Genomic DNA, 14,618 nt, shown 5'->3' on the forward strand with positions numbered 1-14,618 from the left:
AAGAAAGAAGGAAAGAAGGAGGGACAAATAGAGGGCAAAGAGATGGGAAGGGAGGGAGGGTGGTGATCAAGGCCTCACCACCCCCTGCAGCCCACCTCCACCCCCGATCAAGCCCCCACCGCTGCCATCCCCCGGACCACCAAGGCCGCGGGTGCCCTGAGCAGGTGGGCCGGGAAAGTTGGGGGGCTCCGCAGGCCTTCCCCGGGCACTGCGCCTTGGCATGGCCCAGGAAAGGCGAGGGGGGAGTGCGCAGGGCTTTCCCCGGCCGTGCACCTCAGCACAGGCCAGGAAAGGCAGGGGGAGCACATGCCTTTCCCCGGGCAGGGCTCCGGCCTGGGCTACTTGGGAGCCGGGGAGGGCCCCACAGCTGCAGGTCTCTGGACGGGCACTCTCTTTTTCCCCCTCCCCGTGGGCTCGCCCTTTACGCGGCATCCTGCTACGAAGGGCAGCCGCAGGAGGCCGGGAGGAGGAAGGGGATGGGACCAGACCACGGGGCAGGGTGTGCGGGGCGGCCGAGGTGCTGGCATCTCCTAGCAGATTTGGAGCGAGGGTGGGGTGAGGGGAGTGGAGGCAACCTGGTGGAGGTGAGGCTGATTCTCCTTCCCCGCCAGCCTTGACTTGTTTGGCTGAGCTCTGCAAGGTTTTCTGAGGGCTGCTGGGAGCAGGGGGCGGGGCTTGCTGCATGTGCCCACCCCCTGGACTCCTTACTGCCAGGGCGTTGCTTCAGTGAGCTCCGGCAAGAAATAAGCCCTGCTTTATAGAATGTTTGTATTTTAATTTATGATTTGCCTGGTGTGATGTGGTCCATGGGGTCACAAAGAGTCGGACTCGACTCTGCGACTGAACAACAACAACAACAAAAATTGCTGGGGGAGAAGGCAGGATAAAAATAAATAAATAAATGCATTAGCAGCTACTGCAGAGAAAAGGCTAGCTAAAAGTAAACAAGTAGCTTTGTGGTACTTTTTAAAGTGATAGGTCACTTGGCAATTGGGGACTTCTGCATATGCCCAAAGCACAGCTACTACAGAAGAAGCATTTAATAGAAAAGCCAGCTTTTAAAGAAAGTATGTATTTATGTTTTTACATATATCCCTTTACTCATCCCTGAAATTAGAAACTAGAAGCAATTAGATTAAAGATGGTGGCTGCCAGCCAGACTAGAACGAATAGCTTTGAAATATAGCCTTTTTTGCCGGAATCATTACGGAGATAACATATGTTGTCATGGAAAAATAAAAGATAGTTTTTTAACTTGCTCTCTTCAGAGAATGTTCCATGTTTCTCCCTCAATTATTACTTCATAAATCTGAGATTATTTGGCTTGAGAGAGATAGATGGAACCAATGGAAGTAAAAGCCTCATAAAAGGAGTGTAAAACAGGAATTAACGAGGGCCCAAAGCAATACCTTTTAATCATATACTGTGTTATCTATTTTCCCTAACCATGCAATAAGTGGACCAACATCCAGACTAATGAGAAATAAGAGTGCAATCCATCAGGTAACATGTAAATATTACAAGGCTTTGATGCTGCTGTAGCTGGAAGGACATGGGTTCTGCTGATCTTACGCAGGGCTCTGTTTTCAGAATCTTGCCACACAATCAGCAAATGAAAACTCAGTGAACTTGCTGTGTCTGATCTTGAAAACAGGGTATCAAGCAGCGCAACAGTGCTCGAAAGCTCTCCTGTAGGGTTTCCAGAGAGAGTTTCACAACTGCCATGTCTTGCATGCTGGAGAAAACAAGAAGGTGTTTTTCATACTCAGTCTATATCAGAAAACAATGTTTAGGTTTTTGTTCTTGGTGGGTCTGCTATCCTGCTATCATTCCTAGCTATGACATCAGCTTCCCACAAAGCCTGGGGTACCCAACAATGTCTGAGCAGAAACAAAAATGTACTTAGCACAGTTCCACTTGCAAAGCAGTAGTGTAATGACTGTAGCAGCACAGAGAGATTTAATATAATTTTTAACAGATTAACGTTGTGCATATGGAGCAATGGAATGTGCAACAGATGATTTGCTTGATTTGTTTTATTAGTCATACTAGTTAGAAGGCCCATTGCGGAGATCAATGAAACGAGCTCTAGCCAGGCCACAGCCTCCCAGCCCCCCCCCCCCCCGCCGTGAGAAGAAGGGGCAGCAGCGCCCTCACCATGCGGGCCCAGCGGCGGGCAAAGAAGGGGCGCGCAGTTGCTGTCGGTGGCGTGCGGCTCCCGCGGCTGGGGTCAGACAGGAGGAAGTGGTTGGCACCGCAGCAGCGCTGCATCAGGGAGGGTGAACACTGTGTCACAGCTGCCCACCTTGCAGCAACGATCATACCTGGACTTGGGGGGGAGGAAGTCGGCATGGGCCCCTGTCACGCGCGGTGCCGGCATGATGCCGTGTGGGATTTGCGGGGCAAGCAAAGGGCGTGGCGGCACCGGGGCCTCCCGGGCGGCGCAGTTCGTCATCTACGACCAAGTGCCGCACATCGTGGTGGAGTGGCAGCGAGGGAATCCTTGTGGGGGCTACAGCACGAGGAAGCTGGCACTGGGTCCCGTTGTGCTCGGCCTCCAGACGTTCCGTCCAGTGAAGCATCCTGCCCGTGCAGTTGCTCTCAGCCAACTGCAGGCAAGATGCTGGGCTGAGAGCCGTCTGTGGTCGTCTGTGGGCAGGAGAAGGGGCGGGTCGTCTGTGGGTGGGAGGAGGGGCAGGATGAAGACCATGCAGCCAGTGGCCAGGCACCCCATTGTGACTGGCAGTTGGGGGGGCAAAGGCTGTGGGGGCGCGTGGACACGAACAGTGCTTTATAATAAGGAGAGATTAGAAGGAATACCTTGTGTTATTTCTTGAGCATGCAGAAAAGACAGTAGGGATGCAATCACTTTCACTTAGCACAAGCAGACCATGAAGAGTAATTTTAGTATTTCTGCGAGGGCTGTTCCCTTCCGTGGGATCCAGCCCATTATACTGCAGCACAGGAGAAATCCTACAACTCACCACCATGTCTAATAATGTCACATGGGAAAAATTATTTCCTCCAAGGAAACCATAAAAAATCCTGCTGTTACTTACAAAATTTCAACAGTACCTATGTCTTTCCAAGAGGGGAATTTCCATTTGACATTTTTAGATTTAAAAAAAAATGACAGAACACTGATAACAGGAGCAGTTTCCAGGCAGTAAAAGAGTAATACAAGCAACAGCCCTCAGACCCAGACCTCCATTCATTCATTTTGGTGCCAAATGATGGTTTTACCTCTGATTTTTGCAAAGTCTTCATCCTGGTCCGAGTTAAACCTCTGACAGAAGTCTGTAATAACATTATGACAAACGGCAAAATGCCACCTTCTTGGTCCTCAGCAATTTTAATCCCTATCCCTAAGGAAAACAAAGATCCATCTCAACCTTCCTCATACAGACCCATAGCTCTGTTAAACCAAGACTACAAAGTGTTCACGTCAGTATTAGCTAAGAGGCTGAAAAAAAATTGTTGCCAACTACGTTAAGGGAGACCAAACCGGGTTTATACCCAAAAGAAATATAGCTGATAACATCCGGAGAACGCTGAATATCATTAACTACTGTAAGGCAAAACAGAAAGAAGCCTTGATTCTCAGCTTAGACATGGAAAAGGCCTTTGACTCTATTGAACCGCTATACTTTTTAAAGTTACTTCAACACATGGGATTTGGCAAATGGTTTATGACTGCTCTGTGTACATTCTATGCTACGTCCAAAGCTCAAGTCAGAGTGAATGAGTGCACCTCAAGTTTTTTAACATATACAGGGGATCCCACCAGGGATGCCCACTCTCCCCACTCTTATTTGCTATCGCGATAGAGCCCTTAGCAGAAACAATAAGAGAAAATAAAAAACATAAATGGGATAACAATTGGGGATTCTGAACATAAAATTACCCTTTATGCTGACGACTTGGTTCTTTATCTCTCAAATCCAATGTGCTCCCTAAATTTTCTGCATAACATATTAAAAGAATTTGGCCAGGTCTCTGGACTGGTCGTCAACCAAAGTTGTCAGACATATACCCAATAAATCTAACCTCTGAAACTAAACAAAATATCAAAATAAAATACTAGTTCAATTGGATTATGAGAGTGTGGTGCCACCTGGGAGTTTTCAGACTTAAAGACTATCCACTTTCATAACTTTGGTAGAGTGTTTAAGGAGGTTAGCACACAACTGAAGGACTGGAGTAAACTCAAGCTGACTTGGTCAGATAGGTTGTATCTGACTAAAAGTTTCATTCTACCTACATTCACCTTTTTATTCAGAACTCTGCCAATAGAGATAACCAGGGGTCATTCTGTAGAAAAAGAGGTGCAGGAGCTCATTAGCATAATGCATTAGCATAACTTATTTGCATATGCCACACTCCCTGACATCACCAGAAGTGTGTCAGAAGGCAACACCCACCGCTCAGGCTCCACTGGGCTGTTTTGGATTGCTAGCTATTGGGGTGGGGGGGAGGAATGTTCAGATCTGTCCTTGCAGAGGAGGGAGAGCTTACACCTGAATAAAACTTAGTCTTAAAGGTGCCACTGGACTGTTTTGGCCCAGGGGGCCGGGGGGAGCTCTGCAACTTACCTGGCTGCTTCTTGCTCTGACTGAGGGCTGCTGGGAGCAGGGGGCGGGGCTTGTTGCATGTGCCCACCCCCTGGGCTCTTTGCTGCCAGAGCTCCGCTCCTGTAGGAAATGACCCCTGGAGATCAGACGCTACTTTCAGATCCTGGCAAAAAGCTATCAATAACTTTTTCTGGGTTCATAAGACACCTAGAGTATGTAAGAAATTTCTAAGTAGATCTCCCAATGCAGGTGGTCTAGACTTTCCTGACCTCAAATCCTACTACTATGCTGCAAACACTGCCCAAGTATTAAAACTGCTACATAAAGACTCAGAAGAGAAATGGATCCATACAGAGCAAATCTACACTATTCCCTACAAAATTCAAGAAACGATCTGGCTACGAACAGCCAAAAGACCTCTCCAAATTAAAGATAATAACTTTATATATATAAGAACTTTATAATACTTCTCTGCAGGGGTCATTTCCTGCGGGAGCGCACAGGAGCAAAGCTCCAGCAGTAAGGAGCCCAGGGGGCGGGCACATGCAACAAGCCCCACCCCCTGCTCCCAGCAGCCTTCAGTTGGGCCACAAGGAGTAAGAAGCAGTCAGGTAAATTGCAGAGCCCCCCCCCCCAGCCCGCCTTTAGGTGCAAGCTCTCCCTCTGTGAGGACAGATCTGCACGTTCCCCCCCCCCCTAGTAGCAATCCAAAACAGTCCAGTGGCGCCTGAGCGGTGGGTGTTGCCTTCTGACAAATTTCTGGTGATGTCAGGGGGTGTGGCATATGCAAATAAGTTATGCTAATGAGCTCCTGCACCTCTTTTTCTACGAAATGACCCCTGCTTCTCTGAAAATATGGGATCGTATGATAAAACACCTTTTACAACAAAACTCTCAGGTAGCAATATTGACAAAGACTGGTCTGTGTCAGGAAAAGATCACCAGACTTTAAGGGATTGGCTCAAAGCTGGGATTGCCCACCCAATAGACTGGACACTTAAAGGGAAAATTCTGGAAAAAGAAAGCCTGGAAGGAAAAGCACAATTGCGGGTGCACTGGTTCAGATATTTTGAAGCTAGAGACATTATAGAGAAACTTATCCATACAGGCACATCTTTTATCCAATTAATGGAGTTTGAAGCAATTATTAAAAACTTTGATGGTGAGTCAAAGGGTATGGTCTCTTCAATACAACAAATCTTACTCAGAAACCTTAACACTGAACGTTTTAACTTAAAAAAAAATTGCAAAATGATCTTGGTAGAGAACTCCCAGACTTTTGGCAAAAGGTCTGGCAAGCTCCGTCGAATAAATCAAAGGTGTTCAATATTAACTTTCAGTTCTTTTGGAGTATAGGAGAGTTCCAGCTTTCTTAACACCTTTGGCAAAAACTTGCTATAAATTTCTTGGGGAGAGAGTCTAGACTACACTGTGGGCACCATCTCGGCCTCTTTCTCTGATAATTCTCCCTCCTCCATATTAGACACAGAATCTGAGGAGTCAGAGCCCCTGTCCTGGTCACTCAATAGTGGGCTATGTTCCCTAAGGGATTTTTCCTCTTCTTCTCTCCTGCCTCTTCTAGGCTTGGGGGGAGAGAAGGATCTTCTGGCCTTTTTATGTCTTTTCAGACCTGAGTGTCTACTGGGGGGGGGGGTTTCCTTGAAAACCAGAAAAGAAAATCTCTGCCCCTGAGAGTCCCTTCCTCCTGGAGCTTCATTTCTCTCCTCCACTCCCCCCCCCCCCGCAAGCTGCTGCTGCTGCCTTACTGAGACTCAGGCAGAAGGTTAGGAAGATAGAAGGATTCCAACCATCTCTCTGACAACACTGCTCTCGCCCATAGGGGGAAGAAGAGGACGGAGGGGAATCGCCATCACTGTGTCTCTCTCTGGCCTCTCCCTCACTCTGCCGTGGTCTATTGGCTCACCCCGAATACGGGGGGAAAGAAGGTCGGCTCTGCCAACCCGAAGGCCTTCCCCGCTGGAGTGGAAGCACGCCTGCAGCTGCCAGGGGCCTCCTGTCGCCGTTGGGTGCGGGGGGCTCTCTTGCTGCCAGACAACCTGGCCGCAGTCCCTGAAGAGTACTAGTGTGGTACCTGGGTCTCCCTGAGGCTGTAGCCCCCCTTGTCGCCTGGTTTCCTCTTTATTCATGCTGCTAAGCACCGTTGACCTGCATCTTCCCTCGAAGGCAGGGCCGGGTAGACTGGGGAAACAGAGGACAAGCCCCTCCCCCTCCAGGACCAAAAATGGCTGGCCGGTCCTGCCTTCGGAGGAGGAGCTGTGATCCCAGGAGTAAGGACTGCCCCACTCCCAGGACTACCGGAGAATGGAAAAGAGGCACACGATTTCATAGTATGGGGGACATGTTGAGTGTACAGAATGCATGGTAGAACCCACTGACACTGGCACTGCAAGCAACATGTGTATGTGTCTCTGTGGGTTATGTGCAAACACAAGGCTGCCTTTTGAAACATCAGCAGAGCAGGAGGAGACTTGGGGCCAGGATGCGGAGGATGAAAGTCGGTTGCTGATGTTTCAAAAGGCAGCTTGGTGTTCGCCTTCATATACGTGGTCACTGCTCGCTCAGTCAGGGTGAAAACAATGTAAACGTTCACACACACCCTTGCAATCTCTCCACCCACTGTTTTTTCCCTTGCAGGATAGAGTTGGGGGGGTGGGAAATTTCAAAATTAAAAAAAAAAGCTAGGGAAAATACGAGCCCGGCAGAAAGGGGTGTGTGTGGATCCTGCCTTGGCCAGGTGCCGCATTGCTCTCCGGGCCAGCTTTGCCTCTCCTCCTCCTCCGGTTGTACACTGATCCTTCAGCAGGCGCCTGGCTGGCCTCTGCTCCTGCTCCTGCACCCTCCCACTCTGCTCCTCCTCCTGCTGCCTCTGCTCCTGCTTCCTCCCACTCCTCCTTCCAGCTCGGGAATTGCCTCTCTCCAGATGCGCAATGCAGCGGAGAGGGAGGGAAAGTAGCAGCTGCCTGCCCTCCTGCCTCCTCCTCCTCCTTTCGCTTTGGCTCAGCTCTGCCTCGGCTCTCGCCGCCGCCGCCGCTTTTCCGCTTCCTTCTTCCCTGGCCAGGGCAGCCGAAGTGGCGGCAGCGGCAGCTGTGGCAGTGCGCTCTCGAGGGCGTGCTCTGCTCTCCTCCTTGCTCTTGCCTTCCCCGATCTGCCTTCTCACTTCCCTCTGTTGTGGCAAGAGCTCTAGTTTGCAGCTAGCTCGCCCTCAAAAGAAGGGGCCGCGTCCTGCAGCCGGGAGCCATTCCTTTTTTTTTTTTTAACAAGCAGCTTGAGTCTGGCGCTAGACTTTTGCCGTTTCTTTAAAAAAAAGAGAGGAGGCAGCATGGAGCTGCACCTGCCGGGACCCTGCCGATGGCTTCCAGCAGGTGCAGCTCCATGCTACCTTCTTCAGCTGGCCCATTTAAACTGGGTGGCAGGAGAGGGCAACCCAGCTGGAAAACAAAAGTTGCACACCCCTAGTCCACCCCCCCCCACCCCGAAGCGCCATTTTAATGTTAGGTGGAGTGGGCGGAACAACCTTGATGTGGGCAGTAGAGGAATGGCCTCCGAAGGGTGGGGAAAGGGCAGGGAGGTAAAACCCAAGGGAGTGTTTCTGCTTTGCAATGCTTTTGGCTTGGAAGCAAAGCAATGGGAAACACAGCTACTTTCGGAAAAGCCAGAGATACAGTGAATGGAAAGCAAGCTGAGAGCTGAAGGGGTGAAAATCAATGCGGAATAAAAAAGACAGCCCGAGTTGAGAGCGGGGGAGAATGTAGAACGAAAAAGAAAATGTGATGGAGAAGCATGGGGAAAAGTGAGGGAAAAACCACCGGTGCATAAAAGACCAGAGTTGGGAGTTTCTGACTAGAGCTGGTTGAAACTGGAGTGCTGCAGTAGGAGCAGGGGGCTGTTCATTGCTATCTCGGGATCTGACGGCAGAGATAAGAGCTGTGCTATATGTGCAGAGGGGGCTGCGGTGGCTTAAGTGGTCAAGATGCTGAACTGCAGGCCGGAAGGTCGGTAGTTCGGCAGTTCAAGACCTGAGTGTGCCGCGTGACGGAGTGAGCTCCCATCTCTAGTTCCAGCTCCTGCCAACCTAGCAGTTCGAAAACAAGAAACTGCAAGTAGATAAATAGGTACCGCTTCGGTGGGAAGGTCACAGCGTTTTGTGCGCCTTGGTGTTTAGTCATGCCGGCCACATGACCACGGAAACGTCTTCGGACAGCGCTGGCAATTCGGCTTGGAAATGGAGATGAGCACTGCATCCCTAGAGTCGGATTCGATTGGCTTTCGAGCAAGGGAAACCTTTACCGTTACCTATATCTGCAGAAGGAGTGTTGATTACCTCCACTTTGCTTGGCTTGCACATTTGTATATAAAAGAAATATTAATATGCAGCACTCTAGTGCTTTCGTATCGTATGCATGCTTTAATTATCCTAAATAAAGATGGATAGACAAATATAAACAGACTAACAACAACAACAAAACACACTAAAATCTGTGGCTCTGTGAATAACCTATGAAAGCCACAGTCGCCTTGGGCAGCTGCTTTAAAACTGCTGGCACAATTTTAGCCTGGGAATGGTGCCAGGGTCTAGTCCTTCCCCTTTGCTCATCCCTTACAATTTAATTGTACTAAATGCAGAAGGCAAACTTATTTAAGCAGAGGCTAGAAATGGTCAAAGACACATCAAAAACAATGTACTGCATCATATACCAAATGCTGTAACTGTCAAAGCTCAGTATTTTATTCATTTATCATGTTTAGAGGACCCAGACATCTACATGGCTGTAAGCTAAGCGTACCATAGCATCCTGGCACACACAGGAAAGAGATGATCAGCATTTCAGTTAACAAAAGAACACACTCATTAACTTCAGTGTCCTTGGAAAAAGTCTGAAGACTAGAGATTTAAAATTTCTGGCAACTTTGAAACAAAACAAAATAAAATAAAACATATGTTTTCAGGGGGGGGATGGAAAATTTTACTGAAAACAAAACAAAGGAGATTATATAGGCAGAAACTCTATCAAAGAGCCACAATAGGTAGGACTACCAGAATGTCTGGTTATAAAGCTAAACCTAACACTGAAAACACTGATCGCTGTTATAATATGTTATCATTAAACACATTATGGCATATTAATTATTGTCAAAATTATTTAAATTTCAAAAAAAACCCTTGAAAGTGTCATATTTTACACACACAAAGAGGTTTTTTCCAATTTCCCCCAAAATTTCTGTTTTCCCGTTTTCTCAGTTTTCCCACTGCAATACATTTTGAGTATGAAAACCTTGCCTTAAAAAGCATTTCACTCGTTCTTAAAGAGAAAATATTGCATAGATTTTGTCTTACAGTGCTTCCCCAAATTTCTCAATTTTTCTATCAGGAAAAGTGGAGGTGGGGGGATTCCTTGGGAACAATTAAGAATGGGGGGGGGGGGGCCTTCACATCTCTACAAGGGGCACACGAGCGGAAGCTATTAAGAATGTGAAAGTCAAAAGCAGCCCACTGGTTAGGAAGCAGCACTTCCCTAGACCTTTTCCCCTCGTTCCATGTATTACCCTCTTCTCTTCACTGCTGCATTCTTCCCTCTTTTGCTACCAGTATGCACCTTGTCAGAAGCTCAGCATGCTACATCAAAAAGTGTGCAAATGGAAAACTTTTGAAGAACTGGGTGTGAGAGTAATTCCATGCACCTAGATCTTCTGATAATGTTTCTCATGAGCCCAAGGATATGAAGGACAGGAATAATTTCAGTATCTCCACCTAGAATCGTGCACTGGCTTCTTGAACTGCTGTGGTTTTGCAGGCTACATGTAATATGATGTATACTCGATCGACATCTTTGCATCATTAAAAAAAAATAATAATAACAGAAATCAGTGGACTGTTCCCAAGATGTCCAAAATCTGGATCTGGGTTATAACAGAACAAGTGTGGGAAGAAGGGATGACGACTAAACTACATGTTATTCAGGGGTCACCGTAGAAAAAGAGGCGCAGGAGCTCATTAGCATATCTCATTAGCATAACTCATTTACATGTGCCACACCCCCTGACATCACCGGAAGTGTGTCAGAAGGCAACACCCTCCGCTCAGGCTCCACTGGACTCTTTTGGATTGCTAGCTATTGGGGGGGGGGGGACGTGCAGATCTGTCCTCACAGAGGAGGGAGAGCTTGTACCTGAATAAAACTTGGCCTTAAAGGTGCCACTGGACTGTTTTGGGCTGGCGGGGGGCCCTGCAGCTTACCTGGCTGCTTCTTGCTCTGACTGAGGGCTGCTGGGAGCAGGGGGCTGGGCTTGTTGCATGTGCCCGCCCCCTGGGCTCTTTATTGCTGGAGCTCTGCTCCTGTGCGCTCCTGCAGGAAATGACCCCTGATGTTTTTAAAAATCTGGGTCTGGGTTCCACAACTTGGGTTCTCTGCAGCCACACAACAGCTGTGGGGAATGGCTTTTTAAAAATAAATGAAAGCCCAAATGTGCTCAGATCACTGCTGTGGGGCGGGGAGAGGAAGGCTTCCTGCTTCCTCCAACCTAGATGTTTTCCTATGCAGAAACTGTGCTGGGGGGGGGGGTTTAGCTAGTTCCGTGTTTTTGCTGCTCCACACAGAGTATTCTGCACACACTGTGCAGCAAAAACAGGGAAACAACTCCCCATCTAGTTGTGTTTCCACATGGGAGAACGGCTTGTCAGAGGTACAGGAGTGGTGTTTGAAACCCGTTCGGGCTCTCATTTATGTTTTAAAAGACATTCCCTGCAGCTGCTGTGTGGATGTAGGGAACCTGAGTTGGCTCAGCGGAACTTGGACCCAACTCTTTTCAAAAATGAACATGTAGTTTGGCTCTAACTGAGGGGTGTGTGTGTAAGAGTATATCAAATTTTAATTCTAGCTTCTTACCTCACAGATGTAAGCACACTGTTGTTCAGTTTCAATTGTTTTAAGTTCGGGAGATAAACACCTATAAGGTAAGGAAAGGAAAATAACAATTTGTAGGTAGATACACTAGAATGTGATCATCATATTTGTATACACACTCATTTTCTCTTAACTGTGACATATGAAATATACGTTTTAACAGAAAGTCTGCCTAAAGTAAGAGTATATTCCCTTATATTTTCCACCTCTAGGAACTGGCAATTTTAAAGGTATGCTCCATTTGGATATCATTTGGGGGGGGGGGGGGGGAATCTAGTCAAACCATGCTTTATAAACCAGTTTCTTGTGACTTTTTAATGCAGCCAGTGCCTCCATACCTGCTTCTAATGGAGACAGATTATTCTTTCCCCAGACAGTTGAAAGTTTGAAAGAATTGCAGCTTATGGTGTATACATTTATCCCACTTCCACTTCTGAACAAATAAGTTTTGTATTGCTCCAAAACCCTGTGAAATCACCTTCACCAGAGGCAACAGAGGGCCAAAAGAGGTATGTAAGTTCTATGTTCTTCACTTTCCCGTTTTTTGTTGTTGTTCAGTCGCACAGTCGAGTCCGACTCTTCGCGACCCCATGGACCATATCCCGCCAGGCCTTCCTGTCTTCTGCCGTCCTCTGAAGTTGGCTCAATTTCATGTTCATTGCATCTATGACACTGTCTGACCATCTCATCCTTTGCCGTCCCCATCTCCTTTGACCTTCAGTCTTTCCCAGCATCAGGGTCTTCTCCAGGGAGTGCTCCCTTCTCATTTGGTGGCCAAAGTATTTGAGATTCAGTTTCATTATCTGGCCTTGATTTCTTTTAGGATTGACTGATTTGATCTTCTTGCTTATTTACTGAGCTTATTAAACTCACAGATTTTTAAGATAAATTTCTTACAAGATGACCCCTTAATTTTATGTTATATTATTTTTTTGCCCCATCCACACCTGAGGGTGTTCACATGTTACAAAATCCACATAGCAGACACAACGAATGTTAATAGATGGGCATCAAGAGCTCCATGCTGGGAACTCAATTCCCCAGTGTGCTGGGGCTCGATTCAGATCAGGATTGCAGCATATTGGCAGCAGGGATTTCAGCCTTCCCCTGCCCCGTTTTCCCAACCCAAAACATCCTCAGGAACTCTCTTTGTCCCACTGAGGAAACTTTTGTGTCTCAATCAATAGATAGAAGTTTCTCCACTGAGGCATGGGGTGGCTCCCCAGGGCCATTTCAGTTAGGCTTACGCTCCCTCTCCCCATGCTCTGCAATCCTGATCTGAATTGGGTCCCCATTGCCCTGGGAACTGAGTTCCCAGAATGGAACTCCAGGCAGGCATCTCATCCAATGTCTTTGTGATGGTCTCATATCTGTCACATAGACTTTGTGCCGTGTGAATCACCCCTAAGTGGGATTGGGAAAGATTTCCCCATGCTCTACAATCCTGATCTGAATTGGGTCCCCATTACCCTAGGAACTGAGTTCCCAGAATGGAACTCCAGGCAGGCATCTCATCCAAAGTCTTTGTGATGGTCTCATATCTGTCACATAGACTTTGTGCCATGTGAATCACCCCTAAGTGGGATTGGGAAAGATTTCCCCATGCTCTCCCCATGCTCTACAATCCTGAACTGAACTGGGTCCCCATTGCTCTAGGAACTGAGTTCCCAGAATGGAACTCCAGGCAGGCATCTCATCCAACGTCTTTGTGATGGTCTCGTATCTATCACATAGACTATGTACCGTGTGAATCAGCCCTAAGTGGGATTGGGAAAGATTTTGAGCTTACAGGGCTCTTCGCTCTGTTCATAGGAGGAGCGGATTCAAATAAACTGACCAGGTTATGACTACTTAAAGATTTCCCCATGCTCTACAATCCTGATCTGAATTGGGTCCCCATTGCCCTAGGAACTGAGTTCCCAGAATGGAACTCCAGGCAGGCATCTCATCCAAAGTCTTTGTGATGGTCTCATATCTGTCACATAGACTATGTACCGTGTGAATCAGCCCTAAGTGGGATTGGGAAAGATTTTGAGCTTACAGGGCTCTTCGCTCTGTTCATAGGAGGAGCGGATTCAAATAAACTGACCAGGTTATGACTACTTAAATAAAACGTCATCTCCTGTATACTAAGCATTCTTTCAATGCAGTCATCAGTGATTATTGCTAAACATGGTTTATGAGAGCCAATTTCTGGGACATAGCCAGTATTAGAAAGCATAGCATTTATGGTTACAGGCTGAAGTAGTACTAAAAATAATAGGATGACAGGGCTGATGGGCGTCGGGAATCTCCCCCAGCAAATATATAATTAACAGAGACTATTTTTTTTTAATCAGAAATGTTCCAAGACCACTTTCTGCTTTTAAAGTGCTTCCTCACCCAGAGAAGAAGACAGACTCAGGCACACAATCAACTTAGTGTGTCTGCCAGAAGGCAAAAATCAAATAAGGGTACACTGTCCGTTAAATTGATTTGTGGCCACTACATAAAGAAACCTGGTAGCATTATAAAGCCATTACCAACCACTACTTTCTAAGAGCTTCCTTGTCACAAATAGTTCCAGATTTGTCTGCATCCAGAAACAAGGAACTTTAAAAACCCACAAAACAAACTCCCATAGCTCATTTTCGGCAACTCCCATCTTCATATTACTAAGAGTCAACTAGCAAAAGGCCAGATCAATTATTTCTCACCAAAGTTTCCCAGGCTGTTCTCTCTTGTGTCAACACGCATCTCCAGGGCCCTCACTTGTCGCAGATCATCTAACCCTGTCAGTGCTTGCTGAGACAGGAAACAAAAAGAAAGAAAGAACAAGGTCAAACTGGGAAATGGCCATGGGGGAAAAAAACAGCACAGTACCCCTCGCATCTTTGTACTTTGCTTCTCGGTCCTGTAGTATCTTGCAACACTATCCTTGGCGTGTATACTCATGAGTAACTCCCACTATGTTCAGTGGGGTTTACTCCTAGACAGGGGTCATTTCGTAGAAAAAGAGGTGCAGGAGCTCATTAGCATAGCTCATTTGCATATGCCACACCCCCTGACATCACCGGAAGTGTGTCAGAAGGCAACACCTACCGCTCAGGCTCCACTGGACTGTTTGGGATTGCTAGCTATTGGG

General features: G+C 47.3%; 1 protein-coding gene across 1 annotated transcript in view; it reads right to left on the reverse strand.

Annotated features, from left to right (window-relative positions):
• LRRC56 (leucine rich repeat containing 56) overlaps window positions 1–14,618 on the reverse strand; it is a 95,049-nt gene that overhangs the window by 64,003 nt on the left and 16,428 nt on the right. Inside the window, exons 3-4 of the mRNA XM_015405610.1 lie at window positions 14,191–14,274; window positions 11,477–11,537 (exon numbers count right to left, since the gene is read on the reverse strand). Coding sequence (XP_015261096.1) covers window positions 11,477–11,537; window positions 14,191–14,274 — 145 coding nt within the window. The remainder of the gene's footprint in view (window positions 1–11,476; window positions 11,538–14,190; window positions 14,275–14,618) is intronic.

The sequence above is a fragment of the Gekko japonicus genome, unplaced genomic scaffold (genome assembly GCF_001447785.1).
Source record: "Gekko japonicus isolate JY-2015 unplaced genomic scaffold, Gekko_japonicus_V1.1 scaffold3408, whole genome shotgun sequence".
Classification (NCBI taxonomy): domain Eukaryota; kingdom Metazoa; phylum Chordata; class Lepidosauria; order Squamata; family Gekkonidae; genus Gekko; species Gekko japonicus.